Below are 18808 nucleotides of genomic sequence, written 5' to 3'. Positions count from 1 at the left end.
CAAAATCTTTGCTAATCGGTTAGATCGTCACTATTCATGGGCGGGCTTATCTTGTGTAAGAGTATGGAGATATCTGGAACTGCTCTTTTCAAAAGGCTATTTATGATTAATAAAATATATATATATTAATAAAAAAGGAGTGAGTGGATTTTTACCATTATAAGCTGTTTTTTACACACACTATGGACACCTTATAAAAGTGAATTTGGCATAATAGGTCCCCTTTAATATTTCAAAACATCTCTTATCCTTGAGCTTTTGGGATGGATTAATATCCATCTAAAAACGTCACACATATTACATTCAAAACATAGTAGAGAGTAGGATGAGTTGCATCAATCGTTGACATGTATCATATGTCATGTGTCACGTGCCCAGATACTTAGAAAAGCTACAGAAAAGTTACAGATACCTAGAAAAAGGTATAAGCGTTGTTATGCTAAATACTTTCTCTATTGCTGTTAAAAATAAAAAGAACACACACAAAAAACAAAAAAAATTGTTTTGGGAAAGTGTAAGGAGGAAGCAATTATAAACATTATTAAACTTTGTCACGGCTAGTTTACTGATATCTTTATACGACGCAAATAACGTACAGCTGAAAAGTAAGTATTTTTATTTTACCTTTATGTTAATTCATTTGCTATGGGATTAGTCTTTGCCCCCTGTGAGTGAAGCTGTTTGGAACCTGCTCACTCATTAGAGCTGATTTTGTGGTGCATATGTGAACATCACGGAAACCAGGGACACAAGTCAGCAGCTCTACTTTCGAGCAAAAAAAGTGCTTTGTGTTCTGTTAGTCTGTTAGTTGAAATCACAAAGAAGCCTCTCTGTGTTTGAGATAGCAGTATTGGTACATTTAAAAGCGTATATTTTGAGGTTGAAATCGCCTTGTTTTGTCTGTGTGTATTTCTATCCTGGCTTTAGTTATTGCCCCGCCCTCCAAGGGACGCATGGCTAATTATTTATGCAGCGCTCTGGCCGGCTCTAGAGACGATCTGAACGACGATGAAAGCGGCATAATAAGACTGGATAATATCCCTAATCTACAACTGAGCGAAGATGAAGAGGAAGAATGTTTCAGACTGGCGTCAGACGAGTTGGACCGTAAGAAATCAGAGGCTATATAGATAGTAACATTTGATGGGGATAAAGACCGAGAAATGGGGAAAATCCGTAACCGTGGCTATAGTGTAGGGGTAAAGGCACATGTCATCAAGTTTTGACGCAAATCGATCAGAGGTCAATCCGTGCCATGCCATTTCAAGGTTTTATATTAAATTAATATTATATATCCCTCAAATCGTCAATTTACATACTGATTTCACACTGTGTATCAAGATACACCCATCGTGCAGTTCTTCTGTCAGAGGTCGATTCAAAACTAAGCTGGCACGTATATAATGTGCACGTCCGGTGTGAGATACCTGAGACGCGGCACTGCGCGGTGCTGAGCTTTGCGTCCAGTGTGCGACCCCTTTAAGAACACGTACACGTTATCTCATGTTTAGCCCTTCCCATACCTACCTACTGTTATTAACTGTCGTTTTAATTTTACTTTTCAGTTTTACCCGCACGTTTCACTAAAGCGGTTTTACCCGCGCATGCACAGTTTCACTAAAGCAGTTTTACCCGCACATGCGCAGTTTCACTAAAGCGGTTTCACGGCACGCTGATACAATTGATTTTTAAATCTTAATTCTGTCTTAAAACTATCTATTGATCATTGTTGCTCCTGCTGTAATTTTTTTTTGCATATGCTGTTGCCCAGAGGCATTCAGGCTACTTTTCTGATAAAAAACAATGCTGTCATGAACACTTCAATATTTCTATTACATTTTTTTTTCTTTCTTCAAAAACGAACAGCCTGGTATAATAAACACCATGTGTTTTCAATGCCTGGTATGAAAATAAAAAATAAAAACTTTCGAATAGACATTTCAAGGGTTTCTATAATTATTAAATTATTAGTCTAAAGTCAAGATAACTAATTCCTCAAGTTTATTAATTCTGCCTGGGGTAAATGCATAAACTTGAACACAAATAAAACGTACTTTTAAACAGGCTGAAAGTGTGAGCATATTATTAATTTGTTGCAGACATAACAAGAAACAAATTTAATTTACATTTATTTAGGCCTATTACATTTACAATTTACATTTTAAACATTTCATTATTTTACCATTACAGTTGATCACTAACTAATAACTATAAAATCAAACAAGTGCAATTACAATAAATAAATAAATAAAATTGTAGTTTTATTCCCTTCCTGTGCCGTAACATGCATCTCAAAGACATAACGACGCAATGCGCATGCGCGGTCAGAACTGCTGTGGTAAAACTGTGGCTCTGAAGTCAGACCCTTCCCATTGAGTCTGTCGTTGCTATGCAACCATGCAGCTTTACCGAGGGTACGGTTTATCTAAAGGAGATGTAAATGAGCCCTATTGTCACTCCCAGCAGGTGAGAACTGCACAATCTTTAGAGGCTGTTTTCTCTCATTTAAACTCTTCTAAATGCTTATCTTCAGATGGCCACAACTTCCCCAAATATGATCAGATTTCCACGTGTTACACATCACTGGAAAGCTTGGAGACTTTCAGAATCTGTGAATAACTCAAAATTCCCCAGAACCGACTTGTGTCCCTACTTTCCATGATTGGTCACACATTACTATTTACAAATACATATTCAAGGCTATTTGCAGATGGTCAAAAGTAGAGTTTGTAATAATAACGTACCAGAGTGCGGGGTGGCGGTGAGGGAACGGGATGGGGGAGGAGTAGACCTGTTGCTCGGAGGAGCCCGTTCCTGCCAAGGACGCAGTGGCAGTCTTTGTCGTGGTAGTGGCCTTGGTGGGCGTCTGGAAGCTTGTCTGGAGTCCAAAGAAGAAGACGACGTGGAACAACTTCGTGAAAGAAGACCTGTGCAGACAGAAAAGTCAGATTAGAGGTGAGAAAGGACTGTAACAAAGCAAGGCTCAATGCCTAAGCAAATTTTACAAAAGGAGCGGATTACCACAATTGCCGCTTTTTTAGATGGATTACAGGCACACTATTTTTGGAGGGGTTGTGGTGGAGAGGGATGCACGGCAAATTTGACTTTCACTTTTAGTGGATATTAGATTATCCCTAAGAATATCCTGATGTCTATATATACCAAGTTTTGTTTTGATTGGGCTTTGTTTGGATTGATATAGAAAAGAGAAAAATCTGTTCATTCCACACAGCTAAACATAAATAAATATATACAAAAAATATTACATACAATAAATAAAATAAAAACTAACTGGAAAGGAAAAGGCACATAGGTATGACACATAGGTAGGTAACTTTAGCAAAAATGTTCAGGGAAAAAAGATCCACTGTCTATTGTAAATAGTGTAGTGATGCATTAAGCACAGCTCATGCAGAAGTCACTTTCAAACCAATGAGCTTTCTGTTGGTCAAAATATTCACTCGAACAGCTGTAAAATTGTGTGGATTCCTGTTAAAATGACAATGAAAATGTGCAGAACAAAGTAAATTAGGACAAAGCACTTCATTCGGTGTGTTCACATAATATCCACTGAAACAGGAAGACAGGGCAGAACATATCGAACAGCTCATCCCCCTTTTTTAAATAGCCAATAGCGTTTATATTTGACAGCTTATGACAGCCGTAGTCTAATAGATTCCTCTTTTAGATTTAATATGAAACTGTTATTAAAGCAAGACAGTGAACATTATCATGCTGAGGATGTGTCATTTGAAAAGCGTGTAATTTATGTTGGGGCATGGCACTGGTGTACTCGTCAGTACTGTTACTAATGCAGAGTCTGTCTAAGCATTTCTCTTCCTACTCTCCACCATATAGTTTTAAAATATAGCATTTTTTGTACAGAATTGAAATGAGTCTGATTTGTTTTGAGGTCTGCGCCGATCATTTGCCCCATAGGAAAGCATATTTACAGTCTGAATCATTCCAGCAAAATCAGCTGGAAACCCCATATTAAATATGTTAGAGCAAAAGTAGCACAAAAATATTGGAGTAATGGGGAAAGCAAGGAATGTTTTAAGTAAAAAAAAAAAAACTTCATATTTTGTATAATTCACTGTGTTACCGTATTTAAATGACTGTATTGAAGTATGGGGTTACACTTACAAAACCACCTCACAAACATTAAGCACAATAGAAAAAAAGTAAAAAATAAAAAATAAAAAGTAAAAAGTAGGAAAGTAAATAAAGTAGGCTGTCATGCCATACCAATTTCCTGTTTTTAGAATTGCATACTCTAAAGTTCAATGATCTGGTTGAATTTAGGACGGCACAAATTATCTATAAAGCAAAAAATAAACAGCTCAAAGCTCAAAAGTATGTGTATTTCAATTTGATTTTGTGGAATGGTCTGGAAAAAAAAAAAATTCGATCAAACAAAGTGTAAATATGTTGCAATTTAAAACAAGGTACAAAAAACTATCCAGACAGATGATTTAAAACTGTTGTTAATGTTGCTTGAATTTTGTTTTTGTTGTCAATCTTTAGCTTAATACCATTATGAAGTATGATGTAGTGGAGTAGTTTCTGTATTATTTAAAATGGTTTGTTTGCTTTTTCTTGTTAATTATGATTTGTTTTGGGGTTTTTTGTGTGTTAATAATAGGGGTAGGTCCTAATAAGCCAAGGGCTTCTACCTATCCCTTTTCGAACAGGGTTATTATTATGCAGAATTTTGTTTCTGTTTTATTATATATTTTGTATGTATATGTTATGTTTTTTCTCTCTCTTCTTTGTACAGTTCGAACTAAATTTTTCTTCAAGCATAGTACCATGATAGGTTGCCACCTGTGCAGTAAGTCTATTCGTGAAATGTCCTCACTACTAGATATTCCACGGTCAACTTTTAGTGATATTATAACAAAGCTAAAGCAATTGGGAACAGCAACAATATACCTATGAAATGGTAGGCCATGTAAAAAAAAAAATTTTAAAAATCACAAAGTGGGGTCAGCGCATGATGAGGAACACGGTTACAGTAACAGACCTCCAAACTTCATGTGGCCTTCAGATTAGCTCAAGGACAGGTCACAGAGAGATTCATAGAATGAGTTTCCATGGCCAAGCAGCTCATCCAAGCCTTACATCACTAAGTGCAGGGTTTTTCCTACATTGAAAATTTTTTGGCGGGCGCCAAAGCACATTTTTATCCCGCCAAAGCCTTTGCATTAGATGAGTTATTGTGATTTATAAATTGATGTAGATTACTAATGCGCGTGACTCTCTGCTCGTTCTGACACTCAGTTAACGTGCGCCATCGTTAACTAAGGCCTAGTCCACACGTACACGGGTATTTTTATTACCGGAGTTTTTCCTCCTCCATTTTAAAAAACAATCGCGTCCACACAAGCACGGTTTTAAATAAAAATCTGTCCACATGAGAACGCAAAACTACGCTATGATTGGCTGCCTGATTTCCACATGGGTCCCATTCACTGCACCGATGCACGGCGCGCACTCCAATTTAAAAAACCGAAATCTCCGGTTTCACCATCTACACGACAACGCTGTAACCGGAGTTTCTAAAAATCTTCACCCTGGCCGGAGTTTTCAAAAAAGTCCGGTTTTAGTAACCGGATACAGCGTTTGCGTGTGGACGAACAGCCAAACCGCGTAGAAAAAGCTGCGGTTTTGAAAATACCCGTGTTCGTGTGGACAGGGCCTAATAAGTGAAGGAGAACGAGCAGAGAGCCATCACCGTTCTCTCTCTATCTCACTCGCGCATATCAAAATCAACAGAACTGACAAAATGGTAAAAGGTCTGAAGACTGAATCCGTGCACGTTCGCACAATATTTTCTCTGAATTACTGCGGGATGTGAATTGTGCTCAAAAATCGCACCTCTTTTAAAAGACATTTTTGCACACGCAGCTGACATGAACTAGCCTGGATGCCAGCCGAACTTAGCCCAGCCCACAAAATATTTAGGTCGGGCAATTCGGTCTGGCCTCGCTCCATAGAGGAGTAATTATCCCCGAACAGAAACTGTTCAGACCAACGAAATCATCAGGGCCGGCTTTAGACGATGACGGACAGATGATTAACAGTAACGTAATCATGCACGCCATCAAAGGGGCTTGGATTATATTTGTTTGAATCCTAAACGGAGAGCTTGTTTGTATCTGCATTCATCACCATCACAATTTCTCTCAGAAATGATGATCATGTTGGGTAAGTAATCTGTGTATCATTAAATTCTTTTACAACTCTGGCAAAGATCGTGTATTCCAGCCTGATTTCAGCACGCGTGCAGACACTGCCAAGTTTGTGCCAAGTTTTTACAACAAAACGCGGCAACTACTAGGGGGGTTCTCCGGTGAAAAAATGGTGTTTGGGGGGTAAAATGTGTGTTATTGTGGCAATTGCCTGCTAAAATTCGCACTCCAGGGTCTATATATCACATAATAGTCGCTTCAACCCGCAGACATAGAAAAGAACCTGCGGAAAAAACACGGACTTGGCATCACAGTGCAGTTGAGCTCTGTTGACATTTGACAAGTAACGTTATGCGTCCCTTCGTTGCTCTGATTGGTTGTAGGTCTGTCCAATTGATGTCATTCCTAGTTCGGTTGAAACACGCCCCATAATCACAGCCCAATGGAGCAGTTTAGACATGAACCATACTTTCAAATAAACGGGAAAATATCCTTATGAAGTGTTTTCTCAATCTTTTGCGTTGTTTTAAGAGTCTGGGTTCACACATAATGTGTCCGCTTTTGTCCGATTCGCGAACTAATGACTCATTTGAACCAATTCATTTTAATGATCTGTCCAACACTGAACTCACAAATACGTGTGTAATAATTTACTCACAACACCTCTGAAATGAGAATTAAGTGTGCTTACCCCATTAAACAAGAGGGGTTAGTAATAATTAGTCTTAATAATCCACAGTATTTTCCTGTATTTATTTTGAGTATTTATATTGATAATGTGTAGTAAATTAGCTACCACAAAAAAAAATAGTTTAGACTGGAATAAGGTGAAAGCATAACAACGCAAGTTAAATTGTTTATGGCAGAGAATTAGACTTGTTATTAAATTTTTAATGCTGCTTTTCAATAATTGTTGCCAAAATAATGAATCAGTAAACCATGCAAACTGTGTAAAAATGAGGAACTAAAGAAACAAACATCAAGACATCATACATAATGAGATATCAAAATGAGATGAGCAACCAAAAGCAAAAAAAAAAATGCTTGCATTTATTTTACATTTATTGTCAGTATTGGGCTCACAGATCACGCAGGTAGGTACTTTTACTGTTGGGGTGTGTGTGTGCATGCATGCGTGTGTGTGGATGACTGGTCAGCCACCACCGAAGACCATTTCTGACCCAGGAAAAACCCTGTAAGTGCAATGCAAAGCTCAGATGCAGAGGAGTAAAGCAGCCGCTACTGGACTCTAGAGCAGTGGAGATGTGTTCTATGGACTGACCAATCACGCTTCACTGTTTAGAAATCCGATGGATGAGTCTGGGTTTGGCGGTTGCAAGCAGAACGGTACTTGCCTTACTGCATTGTGCCAAGTGTAAAGTTTGGTGGATTTTTGGACTATGGCATGGGGTTGTTTTTTAGGGGTCGGATCCCTTTAGTTCCAGTGAAAGGAACTCAATGATTTAGCATACCAAGACATTTTGGACAATTTCATGCTCCCATCTTTGTAAGAACAGTTTGGGGATGCCCCTTCCTGTTCCAACATGACTGCACTCCAGTGCACAAAGCGTTCATCCATAAAGACATGGATGAGTGAGTTTGGTGTGGAGGAAGTTGACTGGCCTGCACAGAGTCCTGACCTTAACCCGATAGAACACATTTGGGCTGCACTGCTAGAAGAATAGTCAAAACCTTGTGGAACGGCTTCCCAGAAGAGTATGATGCACAAGGTGGGCCAACACCATATTAAACCCTACGGATTAAGAAAGGGATGTCATTCAATGTCGTTCTTGTGCATGTAATGGCAGGTGTCCCAAAACTTTTGCAAAAATAGTTTCGATAAGAGTAAGTCTAACATATTCGTAACTAAAAGCCCAAAAATAAATTTTGATTTCATGGGGACATTAAGACCATTTGGTTTGAAGGCATATAGCAAAAATTCAGGGGGACATTTTGATTCCAACCCATACTCATATTATAAGCTTATTACTAACTCTTATGGTCATGCCACCTAGTGAAGGATGTGCCTGGAAATTGGGATTTCCTCAATCAATATGCAGCAATACAGTTGCATACTCTTTCAGAACTAAACATTTCTTGGAGGTGCCGCTCATTCTGCAGGGGGAAGTGCACAGTAATTGCAGTAAAATGCATTCAAAGTGAGTCTAATTTTGAGTTTGATGTTCATGATATCATGCAGATAATTTCTGATGTTTTAACACACAAAAAATCTTTTTTTTTCACGCATCACACAGAATCAAGAGGAAAACTGCTCCCAGATACCGTTAGCGTCTCCTTCTTACCTAGTCAACAGTATCTCACACAAGGCAGATCACATGTGCTCCACCCTATTGGTATTCACAATGTAGTGTTACTTCTCATTTGCATAAATTTAAACTTAAACACACCCACACTGTACTGCCAACGATCGCTGTCACTTGTGTCACCTAATATTGTAAACTCAAAGTAACTGACTTTTGCTCCCGTTTGACACTGCAAATTGCTGTCAATGTGAATGTCCCTTGAGACGAACGTTTAGTTCGCTGTAATTCATATCTGCAGGAGAAGCATCACATGAATTAACTCTAGATTTAATCCAACTAAGCTTTATAAATGCCATTGTAAACGGTCAAACCAATTAAATAATTCATAACCGTGATTATCATACTAAATAATTAGCATGATAAAACAGGTGAGTAAAGCATGTCCAAAATGAAAATAAATATAAAAACTGAACAGGCAAGTATCTGACAGAAATTGAGACCTGCCGGCATCTAAAGGTCACATGACATATTTTGAGAATGCTGCTAAACAAAATGCTTCCCAGTTGACCAAGTTTATTTTATAAAACCATTTATTTTGGCTAAACGACAAAACTTTAAATGCACCAGGAAAAATATAAATTTCTATTCATAACATTATAGGAAGAGTGTCCATATTAACACTACGTTCAGTCACAGAATATTTGGCAAAATCATCACCTCGTCGTTGGTCTACAGATGTGTTGGACTCAGCCCGGCCAAAAAGTAACTTTAGATTTAAATAGGCAAATGTGTAAGAGCCAAGGATTGGATCATTATGATCACACATCATTTGGCACGTCTGAGTCCAGACCTTAAGCTCATTAAAAGTCTTTGGGATGTGCTGGAGGAGACTTTACAGAGTGCTGGACTTTTGCACTGTCAGTAAACGATGTTGACCAAATTTGTGGCCGAGCAGTGAATTATAATAATAATAATAATAATAATAATAATAATAATAATAATAATAATAATAATAATAATGAACATCATCATCATTCAAAGGTAGCTGCCGATATGGCATCTCTAGGTATGGCTTAAAGGGTTACTTCAGCGATTAGCATATGGCTTTGTATCAGTAGAAACCCTGGAGTATATTCAAATAAATGTGCTTTCCCCCCTCATATCCTCCTGAGACAAGAGATTTATGCATTTTATTTCTGGAAAAAATTCCTCCTATGATGCAAATTGACAATATTTGCATCATAGGAGGAATGTTTGGCCAAAGGCTAAAGACTACAGCCAGCAGAGGGAGCCATTTCCGCATGTTTTGAACCCGCGCATGGGGGACGGAGATCACACTCAGAGCTCAGCTCGCAGCTACAGGCACTCATTTAAACGGAGCTATGGTGATCAATGTAAGTCTATGAAAGTTAAGCTTGCAAAGGCATGAACTGAAACACGCCAGACTGAACTCGCGTTGTGAATTCATGCCGTGAGTGTAGTCGCGATTACCTCAGTTCTCATCACGAGAGCTCATCAGCTCATTTATCTCACTCCTGCAGTTAGTGCTCAGTGCTGTGAGACTCGCGCGGTGACTCACTCATTATATTGAACAGACACGTTTAGTTTTTAATTGTAGTGTCTTCTACAACTCAGTCACAGTAATCCAGTCGCGGTGGCTTTGGGAGTGGCCTCACAGGGCAGCGAAGCATTCTGGGAATTGTAGTCTTTCATCCCCATGAAACAAAAATACATTTTCTGTCTTTTCTCAGTCTAGAAGGCACCAAATTCAAAAATAATTTCTACTACATTGATGACCCAGTTTAAATACAGAATCATCTTCCCAGCGCTGAAGTACCCCTTTAAAATCCCCTTTACAATGCATACATACAGGATTTGGCTTCCATATTATTGTCCGACAAAAACAAATCATGAGCCTGGTGGCTTTAAAATATAATATTTCAACAAGCAGCGTTATTTGATCGGATTTATAATCCATGTCCATGTCTCAAACGGTGGAGGACGAGATTCATGCCAAAGTTTAATACGTACTGTCGGGTAAGTTGTTCATATTTGTTGCACAGGGTAAATACTAATAAAACACAAAATTACCAATACTATGCCAGAATCTGACATTTATCAAAATCACTTTATTTAATTATTTTAGCATTCCAGGCCTTTGAAGCCTGTCTGAGTTCTAGCCAAATGTTAATTTTGTGATCCATGGAAAAGTGCCCAAGCCTTGGCACAAGCACCACAGACATCCAACAAGACCTAAAAACTTTATCTATTGCACTTAAAGGATCCAAAAAAATAGGCCACATGAGAGAAGCAGATTTAACCTTCTAGCTCTAGGAAAGCAGTTTGGAATGAAGCCTCTCATTAAGCTATCATATTCACGGACCTTCATGGGCTAAATAGTTCATTAATGAAACAAGTTTAGAGGCTAATTGTTAAGCGAGAGCCAAGACTTTTGGATTAGACACAGTATGATGTTAAAAGTCCATAAAATGTTATCTAAACCCAAAGTGCTGGACCACCCTCACTATGGATATGGCAGTGGAGTTGGACAAAAGAAAGAATTCAAATTCAAGGACATCATCTTTTTACTGTTCTTGGAAGTAGAGAGTATGAAAAACAGTCAATCAGAAGTAGGGGGCGTGTCCACTCATGATGGGGGAGGAGAGAGAGATTTGAAGAAAAACTGTAGAAAGAGAGATGGCTGAGAGACATTACAAAAGAGAAAAGATCAGAGGAATATCACTGGAAAAAGAAGGCTCATGATCAGGCAAGAGCTTTAGAACACTCGTTAATATTAGAAAAGCTTTCCAGTGCCAGAGAGACCGAAGCGGGAAGGCCTGAAAACAGACGCTGAGGTTGAGTCACCTCCATACGCGAGTAACAATGGTTTTGAAGCAAGATATGCTGTTGTTGTAATATTAGCTATAATAACAGCACAGTTCTGAGTGTCAATGACTACGTTTACATGGACAGCAGTAATCTAATTATTGACCTTATTCTAAATAAGACAATATTCTGATTAAGGTGTTTACATGAGTTGCTTTTAGAGTACTCCGTTCATGTTCCCGTTTTACATGTGCTAGAACATAGATCGATTATGGCACGTCATTACGTCCCCATGCCACGCTATGTTCTCCAACATCCAATCATAGCGTGACTTTGGCAGGTGTGTTAATTTTATGGGCTCAGTAAACCCGCTAACTTCACCTGCGGGTGTCGCTGTTGGACAGTGTTACTTTACATTAAGAAGTATAACAAAACATGCGTTTTTATAATGTTTTATATCTACATTTAAGTTGATTTATTTTTGTAATATGTATTGCCTCTTTTTTTTTTTTTTTTGAAGAGACACTGCCCCTCTTTCCTCCTTCTTGACAGCCTACATTTAGAATAATAGCTTTGATTAATTATGAAAAAGGTTTAAAAATCATGACTCTTTGGATTGTTTTTCCTGCCGTCGAGCCACAGGCGTTCACTGAATGACCCATCTGGTTTGCGATTACAGATACAAACTTATTGTATTTTACTTTTACAATGAGCATAATAATTACAACAAAAATAAAAATAGAGAGAGAGGACGCAGTGTTCACAATGAACAGTCAAGTAAAACACACACCGCCCATAGCAACGACGTTTATGGCAACGACTTTTCAGACTGACAGATCCGTAAAAGATAAACGCGACTTTTCCACTATTTGTTACTGTTTTGTACACGTTGTTATATTAAGTATAATTCCAATTATGTTTTATTGGCCACAATATTATCGATGATTGTTGAAAGGGGCACTTTTGATTAATTTTCAAAAAGGGCAGAGGCTCCAACCCACAAAGCCTCCCCTCTGCACTCCCCTGTTGTGCGTAACGGTATGTGTCCTGTCACAAAATGCGGTGAAATCTCCGACATGACATTAATAGTTAGATTAAGGTGTGTACATGTCTCTGATAATGCGACTAAAATAGGCATACTCCACATGTCTTAATCCGATTTATGTTTAGTTAGATTATGACTTTAATCAGATTAAGGTAATTAGAAATCGCTGTCTACATGGTAGCCTCTTAATCAGAGTATTGTCTTAATTAGATTAATATCGGAGTATTGTTGTCCATGTAAACGTAGTCATTGTTTGTCTGGAGCTGGTGCTGCTGGCGACTAACAACCTTTGCTTGGATATACTCTTGTGAACTGCATGTTCAATTTTTGTTCTTCCTTCTTCATTCATCACCTTTGCTTTATATTTTGCAAAGCATGGTTTTGCTTTGATTCAGCTATGATAAAGAGACATCTACTCTTGCACTGTGTTTTTATACATTTTGGGGGTGAAGCAATGAAGGAAGGGGCTGTGTTTGTTTGGGTTGATTTCAATTATCAACATTGTTTCTCAGAAATCACTTACTGCACCTTTAATGTCAGAAACTTAGGGTACAACGGAGCAAAATGTGCATTTGCTGAGTGTTGGGGTGAAAACCTTCAAAAAGGTCCTTATATACAAATAAATACATACATACATACATACATACATACATACATACATACATACATACATACATACATACATACATACATACATACATACATACATACATATATATATATATATATATATATATATATATATACACACACACACACACACACACACACACACACACAATACACTATGGATGGGAGCAGTAAAAAAGGTGTGCACCATTGTACTCTACTGTGCTCTTTTATGTGAACTTGAATGAGACTCTCACGAGGCCTTGGGCACAAATGGTTAAAAGCTAATAATGCTAGCTTTGAGAAAAATGCCTACTTGAAACAGTCTTAGCTTGGGAAATGAGTCAGTACATACAAATAAGTATTTTAAGGTTTAAGAGTTAAGGCCAGAGTTGTTCAGAATTGTATGATGCATATAAAAAAGAGAGAATGTACATCATGTTCGACATCACAAAAACATAAGAATCTGAATCATTAGTACCGTATACAAGGCCCACTCAAAGCAGCGGCATCCACTGGAGTGTTACGACACACAGTCCCAGAGGACACCTTAAAATGCTAATATATGCACAGTGAGCACACCAAAACAACCAAGATGGTGTCATCCTTGACCTTTACAAACATTATTAAGACAAAACAGTTCAATATTAACACTGGAATAATATTGCATAAACAGACAGACATTACTAAAGCAAAGAACACTGTAGATCATGTTGAATCTGAACTTGACTACATTAGAAGTCTTACTGGCGTTCTATAGGCAAGATATTAAAGAGATGTTACAGTGTTTTTACCACGGTTAAGGACTGTTATTTCACAAAGTGGAATATCTATAAAAGGCCTTTAAGTGTAGTAAAATCGCTGAAACGCAGCCAATCCAAGTTCTCCTAATGAAACCTTTCTGGTTTGGCTATTTTGAATCTGCTTTAAAATCAGCCCGTCTGAGCAAACTGAGATTACAGGTGAATGCAAAAAGAATAAAGTATGACTGATACTTCTTTGGGAACATTAATCATGCAGACAGTCAAACACTTTTAGTTTCCCATTCGTTCTCAGACTTGCAGGAATACATTTAGAACATATTTATTCTCAACAAATACATGCATATGTCAATAAATCTGACTTTCTCTTTGAAAAGACCTAATTAACTTAGTCAAGCTGAATGTAGAGCACAAACAATTTTGGCACCATTAAAACATAAAGCTTGCATACATTGTGCACTGTAATGTGCTAAACGAAATAAACACTAAAAGAACCACAAGTAGCAAAATGCAAATTAATTTTAAAAGAGTCCATGAAATCTGGTTGAGTCCATTTAAATGTGGTACGTGGAGTGTTTTAAGATGCTCAAAATGAGATTAAAACATTCACAGCCCATCTTAAGAAAGTCATTCTTTAGCAGCCCACCCAAAACATTTATGGCCCACCCTAAAGCAAAACCATTAAACCCGCGCTATAGACTCATCATCTGTCGTTATGGATCGCATTGCTCAAAGAAATAGCTTTTTATCATACTAAAATCAACAAAACCATTTCGATCAAATATAAAAAAGTTTTTTCAGTCTGCAAATTATGTAGTTGGATTTTTAGAGAGTTTTTAATGTGAACTAGGCTATAAAATGAAACACATGGACTGATTTTTGGTTTAAAGGGATAGTTCACTTCAAAATGAAAATGTTGTCATCCTTTACTCACCCTCAAGTTGTTTCAAACCTGTATGAATTTCTTTCTTCAGCTAAACACAAGAGAAGATATTTTGAAGAATGTCAGTAACCAAACAGTTAACTGGAGCCTATATTGACTTCCATAGTATTTTTTTTTCCTGTCCAGTTAACTGATTGGTTACTTACATTCTTCAAAATATCTTCTCCAAGAAGAGCAAGAGTGCGGCTTCTTTCGGGAAAAAGGAGCCGTCGTCAGTGCTGTCATTTTGTTTTTAGACCATGAAATCAACAATAAAGAAGTTTTTTTTTTGGTTGTTAAGAAAAGATAACCTTGTTCAGCTCCCCAAATAACCCAGCATTAAGGAAACAGTGGATTCAGTTTGTTTTTACCGGAGCAGCAACGGCGTTCTGCAAATGTGTTTGTTCCTGGTCATGAGTGGAAACCGCAGGTGGTGAGTGAAAGTTCATCAGATGTCTGTTTTGTTGGTAATCGGCAGGTAAGTGCATTTAAAGTAAACAACACGAATGTATATTGAGTCGAAAGTTGTCCAGGGATAATGCCATGATGTATTGTGTGTGTGTCATAAGTGTGTGTGTGTGTGTGTGTGTGTGTGTGTGTGTGTGTGTGTGTGTGTGTGTGTGTGTGTGTGTGTGTGCACTTGTGACTCTTTAGATGCACGCCTTCATGACTTTGGCTGTTTTAGGAAATAATCAGAAAGTGTATCTGTATTTTATAAATCTGATAAAACTAAAGACTCTTTGGAGATATTAAGGATGTAATACTACTAGGGGTGTCCATGGTTAACCGATTAACCGATTAACCGTTAAAAATTGCGTAACCAAGTGAAACATTTTGCTCGGTTAAGTGGCGTCAATGACGTGCTTTGAATTTAGTTGTAATATATTTTTGCACCACTAGAGACCGCCAGAGCGCTCCCAGACATTTGTAATATCCACAAGAAGAAGTCATGACCAGCTTTCTAACATGAAGCCAAGCCTGGAGTCTCCCTCTCATTTACTGAAGCTTTCGCGCCTCGATCGCCCCCCGGTGACCGGTCCCAGTATAGGCGCCCCTCTGTGCTTTCTAATGGACGCGAGGCAAACTAAATAATAAAATTACACTTCAGATATTTTTCCCCCAAAGTTAGTTTATGTCATTGAAGGCAGTTATCATCACGATGATTTCATTTCAAGTGTTCGTTTTTAAAATAAGTTTAGTTTTAGTTAGTTATCTGACGCTTTAAAAACAGGGGGTGTGACGTCATGATTGACAGCTGAGACTGACGTCTTCTCTGAGTGAAGTTGTCACTGAGGCACTAACAGACTTTTTTCGGAATTTTTGGGAGCAGATTAGAACTTTAGCTTTAATTTCTACATTTCCATAACTGTTTATTTCACACCAACATAATTAATTGTTCTGCATCTGCGAGAGTGTGGGCGGGCTTTTGATTTCGCAGCTGTCCTTCCTGCTCTCTACTGCGCAACTCCGGTCCCGAAATCGCTACTGCGCAGACTCGGTCCCAAGATGTCCGCGCCGTGCACCCCCGCCTGAAAGCTTCAAATATGGCAAGCGGAAACGGATGATGTCGAGTCGTCCATATTTTTTTACGGTCTATGCATGAAGCGTGCAAGGAAAAATACAGCGTGGGAGCACTTTAAAATTGAGAGTGATGGGGCAAAATGCAAGTATTGCAATGCGGTGCTTACCGCATTTTTCAGGCTATAAGTCGCTCCGGAGAATAAGTCGCATCAGTCAAAAAATGCGTCATGAAGAGGAAAATAACATAAGTCGCACTGGACTATAAGTCGCATTAGGGCAGAAGCAGAGTGGGAGCCGCGCGCGCTGTGCATAACGGAGCAGAAGAAAGAAAGTTTGAAGTGAAAAACTTGTGAGGGACTAGAGAAAAGCTGAGGTTACTTTAACTGTAATGAAGAAAACAAAAAAATATAATCGCGGACTGAAAGCAAGATGGCCAGAGCTGATGGAACGAGTCCACAGATGCTTGAACTCTCTGCCGGGAGAGGCTCATCAGCCGCGCGAGTCAAACGCTGTGTCTGTGTGAATCATTCTCGGCTGCATATTTTACTACATGCCCTAATCATGCAGGCGCCCTCGCGGCCACTTGCATTGCTCGTGAACTGGAGCGCATCTCATCCTAATTTAACAAAACTCAGCGTAGGTCTCACAGACATGAAATATATCTTAAGAAAGCTTGAAATGTCTTTTAACAATTTAAAACCAAAAGAAATAGGCTACTCTCTGATTATGTAATCCATGATGTGCATTTCTCTCTATAGGCGCGTTCACTACGGAGATGGCGGTCGTCAAATTAATAAACTAAAAATAATAACCTTGACGCAAACTATGGTTAACCGAGTATTAACCGCTAAGGGCCTCGGTTAACGGTTAATGAAAAACTTGAAAACGTGCAGCCCTAAATACTACTCTATAGGCACTCAAGATTAACATGAGATTGGCCGAAACTGTGTGTTTATGCACCCTTTAACAATTATCCGCCAAATATCAAAAAGTTTACTTCAGAAGGAAACTCAGCTGGTTTAACAACCTGATAAAATATAAAGGTTTACTACAAAAGGGTTAAAGCAGTAACAAACACACCACTTTCATCCCCTCGTTCTTTTTCATGACAAATTAATACAAGTTTGTTCAGACCGATGTGAGGACTGCTCATTAAGCTTGACTTCATTGGACAATCAATCAACGGGGAACACAAAAATTCAACACGGTCAACTATTCAAATCACCTCGGGAACAGGAGAGGGGGAAAAGAAACACCTTGAAACGGCACTGATTAGAGGACAACATGGAGCCTGCGTTTCTTCTGCGGTGGCTGAGAGGACAGTGACATCATTAAAGTGTCATTATAAAAACACTGTGTTGCTTGGATATGGTTAGAGGTTGGAGAATGCATTTTGTTAACCGTATGTTTGAATGTGCGTCATAGTTGAAATTGGCCACCAAGTGACTCACAAGTGCCCTGGAGAGCATAGTTTCGGTCTCCTTCCTGTGCGAATTAGTCTTAATACAGATTACGTGACTCAAACCCTCCAAAACATAATGAAAATGAAGAATGGAAAAAAAAGTGCAGAGAAATAGAAAAGAACATAACAAAAATGGTTTGAGTACAAACGGTGGGTGGGCATAACCAGGCTGCTTATTAAATATCATTGTGCCTTTTTGATAAGATGTGATAACTGTTTCAGGTCTTACAACTCAATGCCAGAAATTAAAGGATTAGTTCACAAAATTATTCCATGATTTACTCGGTAAAGTAGTATGACGTCAGACTGTTTTGAACTGCAAAAGTTTTATTATGGAAGGTGGTCTGGCGGGAGCTATATATTTTACTTTATAAAGTTTTAAATTTGGATATTTTTCTTCCACAATCACAGCATTTTGCTTCAGAAGGCAGTTATTAACCCCCGGAGCCATGTGGATTACTTGGATAATCTTGTCACTCCCATTATAAAGCTTGGAAACATCAGGGTATTTATTAATATAACTGTTCGTCTGAAAGAAGAGAGTCATATAGACCTAGGAATGCTTGAGGGTAAGTAAATCATGGGGTCATTTTTATTTTAAAGTGAATTAATCCTTTATGTTCATAAATTAAATTACAACAAATATGTAAATAATTGTACCTGTTTGGTGTGAATCGCATGAAATGTGTGAAGAAATGTCTAGGTTCTCTCCCTACAAAAGAAATAATAATACTAGCAAAAAATATTACTAAATATTTATAAATAAAAAATAAATACTAATATTAAAAAAAGCTAAAATAGTAACTCAATGGTACTTAAATAACTGCTGATTGATTGACTAACTAAATAAAACATTCTAATTTTAATAACAATAATAATAATTATTTTTATTATTACATTAAGATTTGATTTAACATTTTTAACATTTTCATTGGTATTTAGCAAATGTTGCCACTAAAATTCTCATGAGCCTCTAAACGTATTGACAGACAGATAATAAAAACAAAAAGGGAAGGAAAAGCAAACAAATCACACACACAAAAAAAAAGTAAGAGAGGAAGCAGAAAAGCATTTTTCGTTTTACAATGCCTTGGGGGCTTTTCATAAAAGTGCTTTTGCCACAAAAAAAGCTATTGAGATCCATATGTCTGGATTTAGCTGTCTGAGTGGACAATACCTGAGCCCTGGAGGAAGACGCAGTGGA

General features: G+C 38.0%; 1 protein-coding gene across 4 annotated transcripts in view; it reads right to left on the bottom strand.

The window, feature by feature from the left end:
- Positions 1–18808, bottom strand: part of zgc:103755 (uncharacterized protein LOC449988 homolog) — a 77662-nt gene that overhangs the window by 12459 nt on the left and 46395 nt on the right. For all 4 annotated transcript variants that reach the window (XM_067454967.1, XM_067454968.1, XM_067454969.1 and 1 more), the window contains exon 10: positions 2745–2927. In XM_067454967.1, coding sequence (XP_067311068.1) covers positions 2745–2927 — 183 coding nt within the window. The remainder of the gene's footprint in view (positions 1–2744; positions 2928–18808) is intronic.

This window comes from Pseudorasbora parva, chromosome 10 (genome assembly GCF_024679245.1).
Source record: "Pseudorasbora parva isolate DD20220531a chromosome 10, ASM2467924v1, whole genome shotgun sequence".
Classification (NCBI taxonomy): Eukaryota; Metazoa; Chordata; class Actinopteri; order Cypriniformes; family Gobionidae; genus Pseudorasbora; species Pseudorasbora parva.
The sequence above is the reverse complement of the archived record's forward strand: the minus strand, read 5'-3'. Positions and strand labels throughout refer to the sequence as shown.